We start from the raw sequence: 19,645 nt of genomic DNA, 5'->3' as shown, positions 1-19,645 counted from the left end.
TCAGAAAATTCATCCCTGAATTATCTGGATTGAGCTCAAATTGCCCAAAGCCCTTGGAATGGGTGTGTGTGTGTGTGTGTGTGTGTGTGTGTGTGTGTGTGTGTGTGTGTGTGTGTGTGTGTTACGTTTTATCGGCAGATACCACACCTGTCCTGGAAAACTGTGATGTCAGTGTGTCCATGTTTATTTCCTGTCTTCAGAATGAATAAATAAACGAATAAAAGTCTTGGACGAGTCACAGCCGTCTCCATGGCGAGGCTTCTCCTTGTCATGACACATACACACACACTCACACACACACACACACACACACACACACACCTACACAGGATGTGTTCACTCAAACATCAGGACGTCTTGTTTGGGACGTTTCAGGTTAGAGTTAAATTTCAACATAAGATAAATAAATAACAATACATGTGAATTGTCCCAAAGAACAGTAATGCCTGGGAGTTCACAATCCTTTCTGAGAGTCTACACACACACACACACACACACACACACACACACACAGAGAGACACACACACACACACACACACACTCCAAAATGCAGCGCTCCAAGGCACGGGGACCGGGTGGGAGTGGGCTACTCAGTCTTTTCTGTTTTCCCGTCTTTGCTCTGGGGCTCGGCTGTTTTCCGGAGCTGCGACTTTTCTGAGCTGCTGTTGATCTGTTGGTCGGTGGGTCCGCTCGTTTTGCCGCTCGAGGTTTTGTCCAGGTAGTTGAGCATCTCACTCAGCACCGTCTGGAAGGTGCTGAGAGCTGCGCAGACCGCCGGCGTGCCGAATCCGTGAGTGATCAGACTGTTGGGGAGGGGAGGCAGAAGCAGCCGTCAGCACAATGACAAACCTTTGTTTCATTCAAAAGAAGGACGACATCAGTTTTGGTTTGAAAGGCAGGCTGGTTTATGAAGTAGAGCAGTTGTCTTTGTCTCTCCTCGACTTGTTCCCTTTCCTCTCGCTGCATCGTGGAGCTTCTAATCCTCCTGAACGAGTCTAGAGCAGGATGTGAATGTCCTCTCACGCTCTGAATGATGTTTCCACCTCTCTTTCAATGACAGGGACACACTCAATACTGCAACTGTTTCAGCAAATTCTACTCAGAGTATATTGTCAGTCACATTGATGAGTTGATTGACAGAAAGACAACTGACAACTATTTCCATAATCAATATTTCATTAAATATTTTTTTTTTAACAGCTGAATGTTCTCTCGTTGAACCTTCTCAGTTGTATTTGCTGCTTTTCTTTGTTTATAGTGATAGTAAACTGAATATTTTTGGTGTTCATGGGACAAAACAAGACATATGAAGAATTCTCCTTGGGCTTTTAGATATTTTTCCATATAATAATCCTTTGTTGCAGCCCTAATGCAGATGATATCATACACGGCTTCAAAACATACAGTAGCTGTGTTTGTCCACTGTGGGTATTTATCGCAATCACAATCAAACTATATTTTAATTTATAATGCACCCTACCAAACCTATTTATTTTTTCAGTTTGCACTATAAACAAAGTTAACCCCACAATCCCCAAAATGGCACACATACGACACATGCCATTAACCAAAGACAGTACAAAATGTGAAAGCACCACAAGACTGCTGATTAACAACGGAGGATATATGAGGAAAGAAAAAGATAAATAGCCATACAATTGGTTTTCCAGCATGATACTGGTGTGTCCTCCTTGCAGAGCTAAATGTCAGCTCATCTCTCAGCTGCCAGAAGGATGCTCTTCAATCTGTCATAACTGTGTTTCTACAACGTCTTACTTTTCTGCCCAGCGCCCTACACTACATCTCCCTTTGGAGGTTTGGTTTAAACTGTGTATATTCTGCGACGGATGACCCATAGTTGTGACATTTCTGCTAACAAGCCGCCGTTCCCCTCCTCCTCTGTAATTTGTGCCAAATAACAAACTGCACAGCTGCATGTTTTTTGAAAATGGCAAAGCGGTCAGAGCCAAAACGGAGGGAAGCCGGGCTCAGTTAGAAACGGTTTGCACTCAGTGTTGGCTCCATTAGCTCAAAATAAAAGCCCATTGCTGCTGTGTAAGCATGTGTGTGTGCGTTACCTGAAGTGTGTGAGGTGTCTCTGGATGTCCAGTTCCAGGATGGGGGTCGGTCTGGAGGAGCCCAGAGGAGAGCGGTCTTGGCTCAATAAGTCCTGGAACTCCTTACAGATTTGCCTGATGGACAGACGGAGGGAGGGAATGAGGGTTTACCATCTGTCTCCAACACAAACGTAACAATTTGTCTTTTTTGTTTTCTCCTTGCACCCATCCTCATCATTTTGGATCGACCCGCACATAAATCCCTCCCAGGAAACAGTTGAAGGAACACTACATGCAGGAGCGAGACAAGTTCGATGTCAATCCAAAAGCGAGCAAAACACTTGATACACAACACGATAACAACAATTCTGCAAGCGTGGAGTCAGAGTTGGTTTACAGCATTGTTCCAGGCTGTCTCTTTGACTTTTTATTCAGCACTGGGATGATTTCATCGGGAAAATAGGATCAAACTTAGCTGGAAAAGAGTGAGACTTTTCCCCCCTGAGCACATCCAGTACTCAATGTGCAGTCATGCTCATAATGCCATACTGTAAATGCTGCTCTAACATAAAAAACACAAGTACAATTGTGATTACAATATCTTGAAATACAGTAGATATATGCAGCTCTATGCATGTGAGATTGTCGTCACTTTCTCCCTACAGTGCATGACGGTTATTTTTTCATATACTCTCCCTTCTTGTGAACCAAACCTTCTCTCAAACCTTTATTACATTTTCTCCATTGTCTGGCTCTCTCATAGCCAATGAAACCATGAGTTTTCTCTATGTTTAACATGTTGGTTCAAGCTCTTTTCAATCACTGTTTTCCCTCAAGATAGATGGTTAGCATAGGAAAATAAGGTGTGAAGTGAAAGAAATATCTTGGTTCTATTGACCCTATTGCAACTCCCGAATTGCTTTAACCTTTTTAAAAGACATCAAGAGAATTTCCCAATAAAACAACAATTTAAGCTGTGAACGGTTTCAGTGCGTCTGTGCTGTTTTACCCGTCCGTGTATGAATGCAGACTCACTTTGTAGCCAGGACCATTTTCTTGCGCGCGCTGGTTTCTTTCGGCTCACTGTGCTGCCTCGCCAAATGTTCCCCCACCGCCTTACTGGGGAACTCTGTCTCGCAGGTGTAGCCAAAGTCCCTCGCCAGGTGGAGCGCCTCACCTGAGCACGAAACCACAGGGGAAAGACATGATGAAACAAGCGCTCCGAGGATTAAGTATGCAAACTGGAATACATCTGAAGGTATAAGCAAGACATTGTGTAGATATAACGGTCTCTTACCTTCCACCAGGGAGGTGAGCAGTGTGACGTTGGCAGCTTTCCTCCGTCCTGCCGGCAGGTTGAGGCCCAGACGGTCTAATTTCTCACGAAGACACCGGCCTCCGTTCTTAGACTTCGCTCTGTGGAAAAGTTAAAAAACTTTTTAAGTCACATATTCCAAAACATCATAAAATGTCATTTTACAAAATGTCATCATTCATCACGCAATATGTATATATATATATATATTTTTTAATTGAACCAAAATACAAATAAAACCACCTGGCCTCCTTATTCTACAAAACAGTGTGTGTTTAATTAAGTCTTGAAAGTACGGATGGAAGAATATAGATTTGCTTTGATTTGACAAAGGCGTAAAATTAAGCATAAAATCAAAGGGTATAAAATTAAAACATGTCAACTCGTAATATATTAAATATGCTTTCTTGACGCATGGATATGGTTGCATGTCCCCCTGAGTTTCGTCTGTCATTGTTTGAGCATTTGTCTCTTTCTGTTTTGGAAAGCAGAGGAACAATGGTCCCTGTCATTTCTTCTTCTTTTTATGTGAAAATTTAAAATCACGTGCGATTACTTTCTGTCCAATTAAACATCCCAAAAGATCCTTTTGGGAAGTTTTTGATTGAAATTACTGAGGGTTTTCTATTATTCTGTAAAAAAAACAAAACAATTTCACTTGACATAAACTTCTGAACATTGAGCCTGATTTTGGCTTCGATACACACATGTGGAGTCGCACTTCATGTTCTCATCTGTGAGAATAATATCCACATATGATTTATTCTACTCCAGATGAGGATCACCACCTCTATTTGCACATGTTTTTTGTTGATGCCTTATCTTCTAGGACTGGCCATATTCTCTCTGCTCTTCCTCCCTTCTCTGTCTCTCCGCCTCATCAATAATACAGCGCTGGCAACTCTAGCTTTCCTCTGGTTCCTCTGATCCTGGCATGCTTTGGCCCGGGTCTCGCCTCCCTCTGGCTCCCTGGGCATGGCGGCGCGTGCAGCCCCGGCCCTCGTTCGCCTACAATAGTCTTTGTGGGCGCTGCTGTATATCCTCCGTTTCATCTGAAGGCTACAAAGACTCAGGCAGTGCGCTCCGATGTTCAGCGGCCAGATTTACGCTTTAGAAAACCGTGTTCTCACTTTCAAAATCCATCTCCGTCACACTCTTCACTTCAATTTGATACGGGATATACAGGGAACAATTTTGATCATCTAATACAGGGATTCCCAAAGTGTGGTGCACGCACCCCTGGGGGTGCGCGAGCTGCCTCTAGGGAAAAATGTAATGGTGGTCTAATGGTGTAATAATTAATATTAAACATATTTTTTTTTAAATTAAGTAGGATTTTTTAATTATAAAAATTCCCTTTGTAAGATTTAAATTTAAAATTAAAAACGTACAATTTAATAAATAGATGCACTTCCGGTCCGGCCTCCAGACTGTCTTTTACGTACACACTAGCTAGCCTAGTTTGTGCACCTAACGTCATTTCATTCATTCAGCAACATCCATGAAAATATGTTAAACTGGCTGAAATCGGGGAAGCTATCAGGTGGGACATCTGAAGCTATCAGTGATAAAAGAGGAGAGGGACAGAGAGAGAGTGAGGAACCGGAGGCGAGAGAAACGGAGAGGTGCGTTGGGGAGAGACCGGGAGAAGAAATCGACCGGGAGTCGGAGAAAGAGGAGACGGAGGAGACCGAGAAGGAGGAAGGGATATCACAGACAAACCGGGAGCACAGAGGCCCATCGCGGAGTCAAGGTGAAAAAAGAGGAAACGAGAGTGAGCATCAGACTGGGAAAAAAAAGAGGAAATATGATGACAATTATCTGGGTCTGGGCTTCACTTGGATTGGCAATGCAGATTGCCCGAAGCCACAGTGCGTGTTGTGCAGTGAGGTTCTGGCTAACAGCTGTCTGAAGCCTCTTATTTGCGCCTCCACCTGAACACCAAGCATGCCAGTGCAAGTCAGAAGCCCCTTACATTTTTTAGATCAAAATTGGAAGAGTTACAAAACAGCCAAAAACAATTGCAGTCTCATTCACGTGAGTCTCTCACTTTCTCCCCCTCCCTCTCCCTCTCTATCTCTCTTGCTGCAGGCTGAGCCACCTGCACTGCATGTGAAAATCCTCATATGGACTCCTCCTTTTTTATTTATATCTGTTTCTGAGCCTATGCATGTGCCACTCTTTGTTCTTTACGTGGCTTACTGTGTTTAAGTAAATAAATGTGAAATGCAATCTGCCTCTGAGCCTGTGTGTGTGTCCTCGCCATCCTTATTGCTCTTTAAATGTGACGCCTTGTGTAACTGAAATTTATACAGCGGACTAAATCTTGTAACAAACGCCACGCGCGAGCAAACAGTTCTCGCATTGGTCCGATTTTATGCGGCTATAAATAGGCTCTGTTGCGTTTTTTTTTTTAAGGTGTGGAGGATTGGGGGTGCGTGAACCCGGTCGGGATGTAGAAGGGGGTGCGTGGCCTAAAATGTTTGGGAACGGCTGATCTAATACAATCCTAAAGAACAGCCCACAGCGTGAGTTGTTGATTTATGGAGGCTAGATATGGTGTTGTTGCTTTGTTATACCGCTCTTTCACTACTATCCTTACACACTTGTATACAACCCGGCAGCTGCACGATGGACACTTGGAGGTTTTGTGACCTATGTGGCTCAAATAGTTTTTCCCCAAAAAACAATCAGGATAAAAAGACTAGGAATCAGTGCACTCTCTTGAATCCTCATAGTTACATTTACATCCATTAAAGAACCCTCGTCCTTTACCGTGTGTGCGTGTGTGTTTGTGTGTGTGTGCGTGTGTGTGCGTTTGTACTGACCTGCGCAGTATGCCGCCCAGTAGGGAGGCGTTGAGGCACTCTGGTGGGGACAGTCTTCTTTTCACCTCGGCGATGGTGACTTTGTACTTGGAGGTGGAGCTGAGCAGCGACAGGCGGCCCGGTACCGAGCAGAAGAGGTCTGTGGGATTCACCACACACGTCCCGCCTGCACACAAACACAACACACCTGTTACCACGATGCCCACCACTCAAGGAACAGCTAGACCAAAAATAATTTAAATGGCCTTTGTCGTGTGCTCCCCATCAGTTGAGACTCTGGTTGTATCATTGTATTAATTTACCAAACTTGATATTTTCTACATTGAGTGCCTTCAATTTGTCTCGCTCAGTCCACATTGTCAGTTAAAGATGAAGTGTATTCTGATCTTCCTCGCTGTCCTATAAAAAACACACATCCCTAAATGTCACCTTCTCTTGAAATAAGAGAAATATCCCTGCATCCCCCCCACCCACCCCACCTCCCTTTCTTTCTTTTTTACCAAATATTTTTTAAGCAAAGTGTTTCAACAGTAAATAACCAACTCCCGGTCACAGCGGTTTGCTTTGGTGATTGGCATACATGGAGCTGTGCTGTGAGCACAACTGTCTGTGTGTCATTTTAACAAACAAACACTACTGTGTTTCAAGTCATATAGGAGTGAATGCATAATTGGCAAAGTATTTCTCTAATGATGCTGTGTGTCAACAGACGAACCAACATGACGCGGGAACAATGCAGCACAACAGTGGAACCGTGAAACAAAGAACTGTGGAGGAATCCTGCAGATTTCAAACCTTTTGCTACTTTAGTTTGGTAAACACCTTTTATAGATTAATGGGGAATTGTACTTTGTATCTATTGTACATCCGTGTGCTACTGCAGGGTCTAATGATCGCTCAAAAAGATGCTGACCCACCGCTTGGCACAATTTACAGTGTACTGATAATTGTTCGTTTTAACACTGCACTGATTATAATACAACACACGTTTGTGGTATTTTGGGAAAGCCCCTGCGTGGACACAAGCTTGCATATTGCAGGGAAATTGTCCAGGCAGGTTTATCATTGGATATTCAGTAGTAGTCCATTGCATTATGCCACAAACACCTGCTATGCTTATTTAGTAATAATGATAACAATAATAAAAATAATAATAACAGTGGTTATACTCTAAAGATTTACAGTTGAACAATTTGATTAGATGCTGATCAGTAAAGTGTCAACCAAACAGATATCCTCAAGTGGAGTAAAGATAACCAATATTAACAACACTAACAATAATGATAATCATCAGCCTCATGACAGTTTTTAGTGCACAATAAAAAAATATTTAGACCTTGAAAAGCCTTTACTCATAGAAAATACATGCACATTTTATTTTATTATGGGTCAGGGACTGACTTTCCATGTGTCGTATAATATCAACATTATTTAGAAAACTTCCCATTGTTTTTATATTTACTACCTTCCTTTCGTCACATGCAATCACACTGCCTCCAAACCTTCACACAAATTAAGGATGCGGCCTATTTTGATCATTCACTTCAACAAAATGTCACCTTTTCATGAGCTTAGAAAACATCCTCCAGCTTTGTGACGTTACATTTTCCCTATAATCCAACAGATTAGTAATGGAGTATGTATTTTAAAAATCATTCTTTTAACCCACGAAAGAGCAAATAATATTTTTGTTTATCTGAAACGATTAGAAAAAATAGAAGACACGTTGTTCACTGTACGTTTGGCTGGTACATCATTCTTCACCGTGCAGCTAACATAATATATGTTTAAATATTATTATTTAAATCAATATTAAACCAGAAACGATTGTGTATCTCCAATCACCACTGGTGGGATCAACGTGTTTCGTTCAGCAGTCTCCTTTGCACTAGTTAAATATGACATGTTTCACTATGTACATATATTTATATTCCAGCTCAATATTTGTCTGTATGGACGAAAAGTCTGCTGTACTCTTCCATGAACATTTCCATAATCACCTTCCACCAGGCTGATTTCATTGTGTTCCCCTGGTTGTGTGCGTTGTGATAGTGAGGGCTCCTTCACATTATTAATTGCATCTGAATCAGTGTTGCTGCATCCTCCTGGAATATATCGACTGCTCTGAGCAGGCCTTTCACAACTTTCACTTGAACGTCCCGAGCAGCTGAAACGCAAGGTTTCTGTCTGATGTACTGTAGGCTATATTCTATTATTCATCTGGCTCATTATCAAATCTAACAGCAGGGCGTGTCGCTTTGTTATTAGGTCGTGCTGCTGGATATGATGGAGTGAAGAAAAGGATGCCATTTAGGCCGAGTAGAACAACGCTGCAGGCCAAGATTTCCCCGCACACACGCCAATCTTTTCAGGGCAATGTGGACAGTTTGGCCACCGACCATAAGCCTTAAAAATATGAGCAACCGTAGCCTATATTTTTTTTGCCTCTCCGAATCTATTATTCACAGTCAGCAGAAATGTGCTAGTTCCCTATCATTCCCATCCATCTGGCCGCAGGAAGGCACTTAGACCTGCAGCTTCAAAAACATGTCAAGCCAGCTTCAGCACCGCGGACAGCGGCTTCCCACCTTTCATTTTCAGCACCTGGACAGCGGCTCGTGCCCACAAGCACAACTGTGACATCATAATGGTAACACAAGCCTGTTGTATATCCCAGGCTACTCCGGCGGGCAGCACTTTGTACGAGGCAGTATGGGACTTCGTATTTCACTCCGGCTGTCAAACATGGACGATTGCAGGTCGAGGGAATCCATTGATGCTATATTGGTTAAGGAACTCCTGTGTGTGTGTGTGCGTGTGCGCGCGTGTATGTGTGTGAAGTCCGGCTCGTCTGCGTCTGCATGTGACACAAACACTGCAGGCCTGTCTGTCAGACTCACGCGCTCTGACAGGGAGCGCGCGTCTCTGAAAGCCGCGGGTTCACATCATATTAATTCCCCTAAAAATGTTTTGATTCAAAGTAGTTTGTATTTTATGTTGCCAAGGGCAATCGAAAAGAGCTATTGCCGGTAGTGCAGTCAGTGGAGCGCGCGGGCCCAGAGGCGATAACGGTATTTAAGCAACGGAGAGTAGCCTCGGGCTGCGGCGCGAGCGGCGGGCGGGATCACACGCGGAATCAAGCGCCTTTTACGAGTTTGCCACGGAAATTAAAGAAAAAGAGACACGGGCCAAATGTCATTCTCCTCATATTTTAACAACAATGTTTAGAGCTCAAATAAAACAAAAAAAGCCCGCCAATGTCTCGACAGAAAGAGAGCGGGGCGCGCGCACGCGGGGCTACAGTGGAGCGGGGGCGCGCGCCTGACGGATCAGCTTGATCTAGGGGAGCGCGCGCTGCATGTTGGAGATGAACATGGAAGAGGGATCGCAGGGTGATTAAAAACACAGACGACTCCTCCTAAGTAGGATCCGCGTTTCTTGAGTGATTTTCTTTTGAAAAAGGTTGTGTGAATATTCATGCCGCCAAAGCCGCAGTCAGAAAGAACAACATTAATATGATCTCGGCTGAATCCGGGGCCCCGCTCGGCATTAGCATATCAAAGCGTCCGCCCGAGGCGAGAGAAGCTATCGATACGGGAGCGGGAGGTAAAGCAAAGATTATTGGTTGTGATGGTTGCAGCGGCTGAGCTCAGGGCCAAATACGGCGCACCATTAACCGAAAGTGATAGCGAAGGGATTCCCGCGTCAATCCGAGAGAAAAGCCCCAACACCTAGGCAGAGCTGATGAAAAATTAAACCCGAGACGCAGCCTTCCTGTCTGTATGGAAAACTAGTCAAAAAATAAATAAAAAAAACAGGCTTTGATGGACCTGTAAAGCAGATCCACAGCGTGCGTAAAAAAAACCCAGAAAGTGGCTGATCAAATGTTGATGCAGCCGAGATACCACTTCCGCATTTGACCCCTGCACAGTGAAACCTTATATAATATATATCTATATATCTATTCATGCTACTGCCTCTGATTAAACATGCAGGTACATACAAAGAACAGAGTCACTGCACCAGAGAGAGATAGGATTGTTCCTGGCGTACATTACAGCCCACAGATAAACACAAGACAAAACAATAAAAGGAAATAGAATTTGCCTCGAAGCTTTACAATGCGTGGTAACACTGCGCAGCCTCGTGAACATTAAGTCATTCTCCAAAAAATAACGAGGTTTTATGTGAGCATATCAAACTGAATTGGATTTATTTATTCATTGACAATAGGCATTACAGAGAATTTGTGATTAAATTGTTCAATTAAGTATTTTTTTCTGCAGTCTGTAATATTGTGCATTTATAGATGCTACTAAAAAATAATGTTTGCAGCATATATTTTCCTTAAATCAGTCTTTATATGTGTTCATTACAGGGGAGAGATAAGGATCAGGATAGCAATGTTGGGAATATGAATTTATGATCTTAAAATAAGCATGAATATTATATTAAAACGGCGTGTTTATTTAATGAAAACAAATGCGAGCCGTCAGTCTTCACTGTTAAAACGTAGCCCACAGGTTTGACTTCAAACACAAGTCTGTTGCAACGCATGCTATTTAAAATATACACCTGAAAGGTCTATACACCAAACAAATCGGTGCCATATTAATTCATGACTTTATTGACGTTTTAATTTCCTGGAAAGAAACAAACTCGCAAAGACCCTGTTTAGTGTGACTGGTAGAAGAAAAGAAGAAAACCCCCAGTATAGGTGTTGAGTGACAGTCCATTTCACAGTGGAAACGGGGAGCCCCGTCTGTGCGCGTGAACACCGTGTTAGTGTTTAAATAGGCGACGAGCCGGGGCCGCCATGCTGTAACATGTTGACAGCAGACAAGAGAGCAGCGTTCCGCCTGTTTGTCTGTCTGCTCCCTGTCTTGTCGTGTCGAGCATCACGGCCTCCGGTGCAACACACACACACACACACACACACACACACACACACACACACACACACACACACACACACACACACACACACACACACACAGAGAGAGAGAGAGAGGCAGAGAGACAGAGAGAATGAACGGGACCTTACCTCTCCGGATGACGCCCCCTTGGCCGTTCAGCACGAGCCCACACTGCGCTTCCACGGAGCCCTGCGGAGACACGCGCTCATTAGCACGAGCAGGCAGGTGAAACCGCTTCACCTGGATGTCTATCTGCTGCAGCGCAGTTTACACAACTGTCAGGAACACCTGGGATTAATGACGCTTCTATCTTTTTCTTCTTCTTTTTTTTTTCGTTCCCTGGGAGCTGTGATGCTTTCTGGGCAACCATTTACCATCACACAGAAACACTAAACATTAGAAATGAAACTATAAGACCATAACAATGCAATGCAAAAACAACCCCTGTATTTAAACGTACGTGTTATGGCAATATTTCCCAATATGTCCTGTACAATTCTATAGATCAGTGGTCCACTTCAAACAGTCATTTTGACTTGTTATTATGATTAATTACCCAATGTGGTTTAACTTAAATTATTGTATAAGCCTTGAGGCAAAAGTAAACATTTTTGTGTACATTTTGTTGTATCATTGAGTACACCCATGTCATCTTATGACCCCTGAGGTGCATCTTGCGGACCCTTTGGGTCCCATAATGCAGGTCACCGTCATGTGTTTGCAATGAGAAGTTAAACAGTTCACTCATACAGCCTCTAAACAGTGGGCCCCCCTTTGAACACTAGTGGTGGAAGCCTTTTTGTTAGAAAGTGTACGTCACTTAGCGGGCTTTGAGTATAAAATTGAGGGCACATTAAAATACCGGATGCAGCTCACGGCTCAGCCAGAAACGAGCTTAATGTGAAAGGCTCGAGGCGATAAGCGAGGACAGCGCAGCTCGTCCAGACTCAGAGATGAGCTCAAGTGTCCAGAGTTTTAGTTGCAGCCACCAAACCAACCTGTTGGGGATCGCTCTGCATAGCGCGCACACACACACACACACACACACACACACACACACACACACACACACACACACACACACACACACACACACACACACACACACGAACGTGCACGCGCAGCCGATATGGGCCCTACATGTATGGAAACCTGTTACCCGCCGCCATTTTGGTCCAGATCAGACTCGCGTGCTATCAACAATGTCATCAAGAAAGGAGAACACGCGCTTTTTTATTCAGAAAACACTTAATCCCCCGTGCGAGCCTCGAGGCCTTGGCCCACGCAGAACCCCGATTAGAATAAACCGGGAGAAAGGAGCGTGTTAGTTCTTTCTTTAACCAGCTCCTGCTCCGTCTCTTTTCTTCTGTGCCGAAGCTAAAGTGATTATAAAATCAATATACAAAACGCAGAGGTCTTGCATGAATTAGCTTAGTGACGGGAGAAAGGTGCGGCAGCTGCTTTTGTTCAGCATGAAAATCTCTTTAGCGCGCTGAAAGATGCGACCGGGCTGCACGAGACCATAGGCGCATCTGTTCCGTTCATACATCCGCCGCGTGCGCGCTCAGGTTCACGAGCCGGCGCTTTCTTTTTCTCAATAAAAGGGTCAAACCTGATGGTCCTCTTTTCAAGTGCCAGCAGCTTAAGATACATATAGCATTTGCCAGGACAATGATCAGCTATGAGCCTTTACGTTTGAAAAATAAAATAAAATAGAATAGAATAAAATAAAAATAAATATAACTTACTATTACTATTAGCTTTACACTATGGTAATGCAACAACAAATAGTACGTTGGTATTTTTTTAATAACCGAATAAAAATAAATCAATGTCATAAAAATAGTATAAAAATGGTAATAGTAGTATAAAATAGTATAAAAAGTCAATGATGATAGAGATTATAAAAATACTAATACAAATCATGCAGTCACAAATTTAATTTCCTAAACTACAGCAATATTTAGAAACAGTTTACGTCACCTATTTATTTGTATTATTTTGTATTAATACACATCCTCAACCTCAGGCTATAGCTGCTGCCACACCCTACGAATTAAAACAAATTAATTTGAAAAGAAAACTAAATTACTGTCATATAATAATATTATATATATAATATATATATTATATATACTATATATATAATATATATACTATATATATAATATATATACTATATATATATACTATATATAGTATATATACACTATATATATAAAATATATAGTATATATATATACTATATATAATATATTAATACTATATATATTATATATAATATAATAATATGATAAATTGTTATTATTATGGATGCTATTTAGACATAGTGTAAACATGATACGTTCAGGAGCTGCTAGAAGTGTCGATAAAAGCGACGCCTTATGGAGCTGAAGTGGAGCGGGTTGGTAAACACTTAACGTGACTGCAATGATGCGTCGCTGTGTTTAAATTGTGTTTAACTAGAGACGTGTGTTAAGCAGCTCAGATATCGCTGCATAAGTAACAAAGTTGATTGACGTTAAGTCGGTAATTGGATAAACTACGGTGCTTTATGGCGCTCGAGCCGGGCATTGTGCCGCGAACCCCGATCCGTTAATCCGCCCTTTACCGGAGAATAGAGCAACCAGCGGCTTTTCTTTGCCTCAACAGACAGCCGGACACACACACACACTCACACACACACACTCTCTCTCTCGCACGCACGCACGCACACACACACACACACACACACACACACACACACACACACACACACACACACACACACACACACACAAGAGCCGTGCGAATCCGTTTTCATCTCGACCATTTCTTTACATCGAAAAGAATTATGTAAAATATGGGTCACGTGTGTTTCTGTGAAAATAAAAGGCGGCTTTCACAATAGGGTTTGTATAGACTGCCAGTCAATTAACCTTTAGAAAGCAGCCTGCTGCCTTTCAGGGGCCACGGAGCCGGGTGGACTTGACATTTACTCAGCTTGCTGTACAGTCACGTTTGGTTTGGCAACAAAATAATCTCGAGATGATATCAATATTATTTACTCCAAAGTAGGACAGGCTGAATGGCTGCATGGGGGATAACCGACAGGGCCAAGTGTGACGCAGCCCTGTCGGTGTCAGAGACAACAGACAGATGAAGCAGACAGGCAGACAGACAGACATCTGGCGCTGTCTTTCTGTTCAATATTTTTTGGAAATGCTCTGTTGCTGGTACAATAGGAGGGAGAAGGTGGGGGCTCAATAGTAGGGCAGTGGGACAGAGACACTATACGGGTCTGTATCGTATTATGTGCTCATATTCTATCTTAATAAACCCGGAAGTGAAGGAGCATGCACGTGGTGCAGTAAGGTGTTGGATAGGCGGTGTGAGAGTGATGGAGGACCGCCAGTACCTGCAGCTCGTCCGACCCGGAAGAAGGGAGCCCCAGCCCGGCGGCGGGCAGCAGCCTCTGGTCCGCGTGGTGCATGCCGACGCCGTAGGCCTGGGAGCCGTGTGACGTCATCAGCGACAGGTCATGGCGCCGGTACGCGTCGAGGCAGCCCAGCTCGCGCCGCTGCTGCTCGTCCAGGCACGAGGACTTGAGGGCCGAGCGCGCATTGTGCAAGTTGATGAAGTCGGCGGGCTCCCCGTGGTGGATCTGCTGGTAGTACTGGCCCGAGTGCAGCGAGTTGAGCCCGTAGGCCTCCGGGGCCACGGCCGGGTGGGAGTGCTGGAACTCGTAGTGGAAGGACTGGTGGTGGAGGGGCGTGTACTGGTGGTTGGCCGAGAAGTAGGGCGAGGCGAACTCCGTGCCCGCCGGCGCCGGGTAGGTGAGCGGGGAGGAGGACGAGTACGCGACCGAGGAGTTGGCCACGGACTCCAGGCAGCCGAGCTGCATGAGGCGGTAGCTGTTTGATCCGTCGTGACGTATCTACAAGATAATAAAAGAGACGGGGAGATATATGAGCCGCGTGTCATTTAGCATCAGCCGGTTTGTCCTCTTCTCTGCCTCCCAAAACACACTCCAAAAAACACACAACTCGCACATCTCAAAGAGCTTCTTTTTTTTTTTTTTCTTCTTCCCACTTTAAACCACCTGAAGGAGATGTCATTTCCACGCGCCCGGGAGGGGAACGAACGCACGGCAACAGGAGCCCTCGGTGTTTTTTTCTCCTTTTTTGTCTTCCCTCCCTCCCTTTGGCATGCCTGTCACTCTCCTTGCAGCGTTTTAAAAGGCGTGCTGTTATATATTATTATTATTACCGAACTGCTGGCAAATGTACTGTCCCGGCTCTCTCGCTCATTCTGGATGGGAGGTAAGCAGAGTGAGACACAGCGGAGTGTTCCGCCCTGAAATGTTCTAATCACACTGTTACACGAGCCTTGTTTGCTTCCACACACTAATAAAAAAAATGTTTTAAAAAAGCCCCGTTTTTTACCGGCAGCTGAGACTCATTTCTCCCACCATGCATATTCTATTTATTATTATCATCATCATCCATGCGATATAGTATATCCCAGTTAGAGACTTCTTGAGATATGCTGTCTCGAAATGCTCCCCTTAACTCTAAAACAAACAGTATATTTATTCTGCTTATAATTCAATAAATGAAAAGGATGTTGAAATAAAATCAGCCTACCTCTGCGTCGTGGACAAGTCCGGGGAAGGTCGCTGACATTGTGCTTTCTCCAAAAGTAACCCGCTTTTGTTTTGTGTGTTTTTTTTCTTTCGGTTTTACTCCGCTCTCTGGCCCGATCGAATGATAATAAAAATGCCTTAAAATCCTCAAAAAGCGAGAGAAATGTAGAAGTCCCCCCTCGCGCGCTCGGTCTGGGCAGAAAGCTGGCGGAACGCGAGCGTCTCCCCTCTGCACGGACGGGGCTGGCGCACGGATTTTGTACTTGCAGGGTATTTCTCGGCTGATGTCGTAGGTCCCTTGGTAATATAGAAGTTTTGAAAATTAAGCATCAGCACTGAGGAATGGGGAGGACAATAGACGGAGCGGAGCATCCCAGGAGACACGGAATAAATATTGTATCTTCGCCTTAATAAGGATCCAAGTGCTTCTTTCAACATTTTCTACGCTTTTTGTGGACATTTTCCCCTTTTTTGACCCGTTTGTATTTTCCACGAGGTCTTCTTTCTCCTTTTTCGTCGTGTTATTCTTTTATTTTGTATTCTTTTTTATTCACTCTGGCTGTGTCGTTTTTTTACCAAAAAAACTGTACGGATTTTCGACAGAAATGTAAGTTTGCTTTGAAATATTATAAAGATAATTCTGATGATTAATAAAACTGGATTTCCGTTTGATTCCAGAGCAATCTCGCGATTACTTCAGTCATCTTCAATGAGGCATTTCATTTGGAAACGGGATGTTTTCGATGCTTTCTGCATGCCTCATATGCATTTTCATTATCACTGCTTTTAAGGCATTTTTAATAGCGTGGTTTGCACGGATTTTATATTAACATATGTGCACATTTCTTTCAGGAGAGATTCAGTCGATGTAACCACAACGGCATCGATAAGATATTTTCATTCAGTGAATTTATTAATTAAAACAGTGTTTAATTAAAACAAAACACGTCAGTTATGTATTATTACAACTTAAACTTGATTATTTATATGTGCATGTGCTCAAGTAAATCGACAACGCTGCTTATTTTCCCCCAAATTTTGGTTATTTTTTACTAATACATGGAAAACTGATTTTGATGATTTATTTCTTCTTTTTCTGGGGGAGGGGGTTACATGAATGTTGTCTTTGTGAAGAACCGACAGGAGCACGAGACCTTGTCTATTTTTCATATGGGTATTGTAAGTGTGTGACCACAGGCGCGTGCGCGGTTGAATGGAAGAATGGAGGATGGCATTTATTATAGTTATTATTTTGTATTGCTATGTTTAGTGTTGTAGTTGTTGTCATTATTATTATTATTATTATTATATTTGGACATGGCAGATCGGAACTGGGACTATTATTTCGGTCAGTCGGTCATCCTCGTGGCCCGTCTCTCTCTCTCTTTCTCTCTCTCTCTCTCTCTCTCTCTCTCTCTCTCTCTCTCGCTCTCCTCGTGCTGTAACTCACCTGAGCACGCGCCCTCGGGGTGGTCCTGCCCAGCTGAACGGAGCCGTTGTGGTGTTGTAGAGGAAGATGATGGAGTTGTTTTGTGTGTTACTATTTACTATTTAAACTATTTATTTAAAAGCCTAATACGCTTTTAGGGACAATTCAATAATACAATCAGGTTGAAAAATCCTCTTCAACAGAAACAGGTTAATTATTTTGCAGATGTCAGGATAATAATAACACAGCATCACATAGTAACAGGTGTACAGAGCCACGCAGTGATATTATATGAATATACAGACAGCAGCCTATTGCTGCCTTGCCCTTAGGCCACCCGGGCAGCAGCATGAGATACACAACGTAAAAGCAGCAGCCCAAAGGTTGTGGTCACAGCCTGAAGAGGAGCAAAGGGAAATAGAAAGAGAGGGGAGGAAACTGAAGGAGGAGAGAGAAGAGACTTTGAGATTTCCTGTCATTCAAAACAAACCAAGCCAACACAGAGAGAAGGGAGAGAGGACGGGGGAGATAATCCCTAATCAGACTCGTTGTGTTGCTGCTCAGCTGTAACTGTAACCAAAGCGACTCCCTGATATTAGTGAAGTGCAGACTGTGACCGCGCTGACGCCGGGACGCCGGGATTGACTCTGCAATTTAATTAAGCAACTATTTCCCCTCCCATCTGTTACTGCATCTCTCTCAGTCCTCATCGGTTACAGTGATGGCACATACTAACGACACACTTGTCAATATGTGCAAACACAAATGTGATTGTAATATATTAGAAAGTGTGGATATATGTTATTTTAATAGTAGATCTTATTGATTTCTTTGTCATGTGGCTGGAAATACATTTTCCTCCTCATCACAGCGCTAATAAATCCTCCCAAGCAAGCTGGAATATTCCCAAAGATCTTCTTTTTCTTCTTGAGACTATTTAGCCTCTCGCATCAGGCAGAAAGTCCTCTGAGCAAACACACACACGGCCCGGGCGGAGACGCGGGAGGTGCAGGGGCCGCCTTCCACTGCCTCTCCTTAAAAAGTTCTCAAGGCCTTTTATATTTTAATTAACCGTTCCCGATTGTTTTGCCTCGGGGCTCGACGTGAAACCTCTGCGCGACGAGACCCGCGAAGGCCGGCTGTCGCACGCCAGGTATTAAAAAACGAAAGGGGGGAGAGAGAGAGAGAGAGAGAGAGAGAGAGAGGGAGAGAGAGAGAGAGAGAGAGAGAGAGAGAGAGAGAGAGAGAGAGAGAGAGAGAGAGAGAGGAAAGGAAATGAGGAGGCGGGATGAATGAGAAGGCCACCGGGCAAAGAGATGGAGAGAGCAAGAGAGAGCGAGAGAGACCGAGAGAGAGCTTTGGTGTCAATTAAGATACCTTAAGTGATTCGAAATGAGATCACATGATCAGGATTTTCTGATATTCATTTCTAATTGTGGGCAACAATATCAAAAGGAACTTATACCCATGTTAAAAAAATTGAGAGCAGAAACTCAAGCTACATTGACACCAGGAGGGGTTTGACAGGAAATCACGCTCATCATCATCATCATCATCATCATCATCATCATCATCATCATCATCATCATCATCATCATCATCGGTTGAATCAAAAGACTGACATTTACCGAAGAATATAGTTGGAGAGAGTGAAATGAAAATGCGAAAGTCTAATTTGTTTCCTAAAAGCCTTTCAAGCGAGTTTCCTACAACCAGAAGGTCTACCCCAAAGTCTGCACACTCCATTGACCGGTGTCCTAACAGATCACTGAGCGCACGAGACACGTTTAGTTGATCATGTCAGCCGGAGGTTTTGGTGGAGATCTCTTTTCCTTGATATATATATATATATATATATATATATATATATATATATATATATATATATATATATATATATATATATATATATATATATATATATATATATATATATATATACCGTCTACCAGTTGCCCGGTAGACGGTCCTAATGGGACTTAATGCTGCTGACGAGTGGCCCCGCTTCTACCGGGGGCTCCGAGCGCCGCACCAGATGCGCACTGATCTCCGGACAGGAGCCAGTCCATCTGCCGCCTGACGAGGCAGGGAAAGGCCCGAAACCCCGCACAGTTCAGCCCAGAGGCGAGAATTTAGATCAGCCCCAAGGTTCCTGGATGGACCGCTGCTCCTATACTACAGAGAGGAGGAGGAGGAGGAGGAGGAGGAGGAGGAGGAGGAGGAGGAGGAGGAGGAGGAGGAGGAGGGGTGGGGGCCCCGATGCCATATTTCTTGAGCAAGTGGCAGAAAATAAGACAGCGTGGAGAGGCGGAAGGATTAGGGTTTGAGCGAATGGGGAAGGCATGTGGCACTAGTCTGCCTTGCGTATGGCCATTGTGACCTTTATTATTGTAGATATAAAGATGAGATATTTGCAGAAAGAAAGACGTCATGTCAGGGAGAACTATAATGAAAATGAAACCTCGGTTCTATTTT

General features: G+C 43.6%; 1 protein-coding gene across 1 annotated transcript; it reads right to left on the bottom strand.

The window, feature by feature from the left end:
* Window positions 1–587: 587 nt before the first annotated feature.
* Window positions 588–15,781, bottom strand: tfap2d (transcription factor AP-2 delta (activating enhancer binding protein 2 delta); the record flags this gene model as incomplete). Its single annotated transcript, XM_079214816.1, has 8 exons — window positions 588–804; window positions 2,080–2,193; window positions 3,094–3,235; window positions 3,356–3,474; window positions 6,202–6,367; window positions 11,246–11,306; window positions 14,515–15,033; window positions 15,743–15,781. The coding sequence occupies 8 exons, from the start codon at window positions 15,779–15,781 to the stop codon at window positions 588–590; spliced, it is 1,377 nt and encodes a 458-aa protein (XP_079070942.1).
* Between the last annotated feature and the right edge of the window lie 3,864 nt (window positions 15,782–19,645).

Source organism: Taurulus bubalis (assembly GCF_910589615.1).
Source record: "Taurulus bubalis genome assembly, chromosome: 3".
Taxonomy (NCBI): domain Eukaryota; kingdom Metazoa; phylum Chordata; class Actinopteri; order Perciformes; family Cottidae; genus Taurulus; species Taurulus bubalis.
The sequence above is the reverse complement of the archived record's forward strand: the minus strand, read 5'-3'. Positions and strand labels throughout refer to the sequence as shown.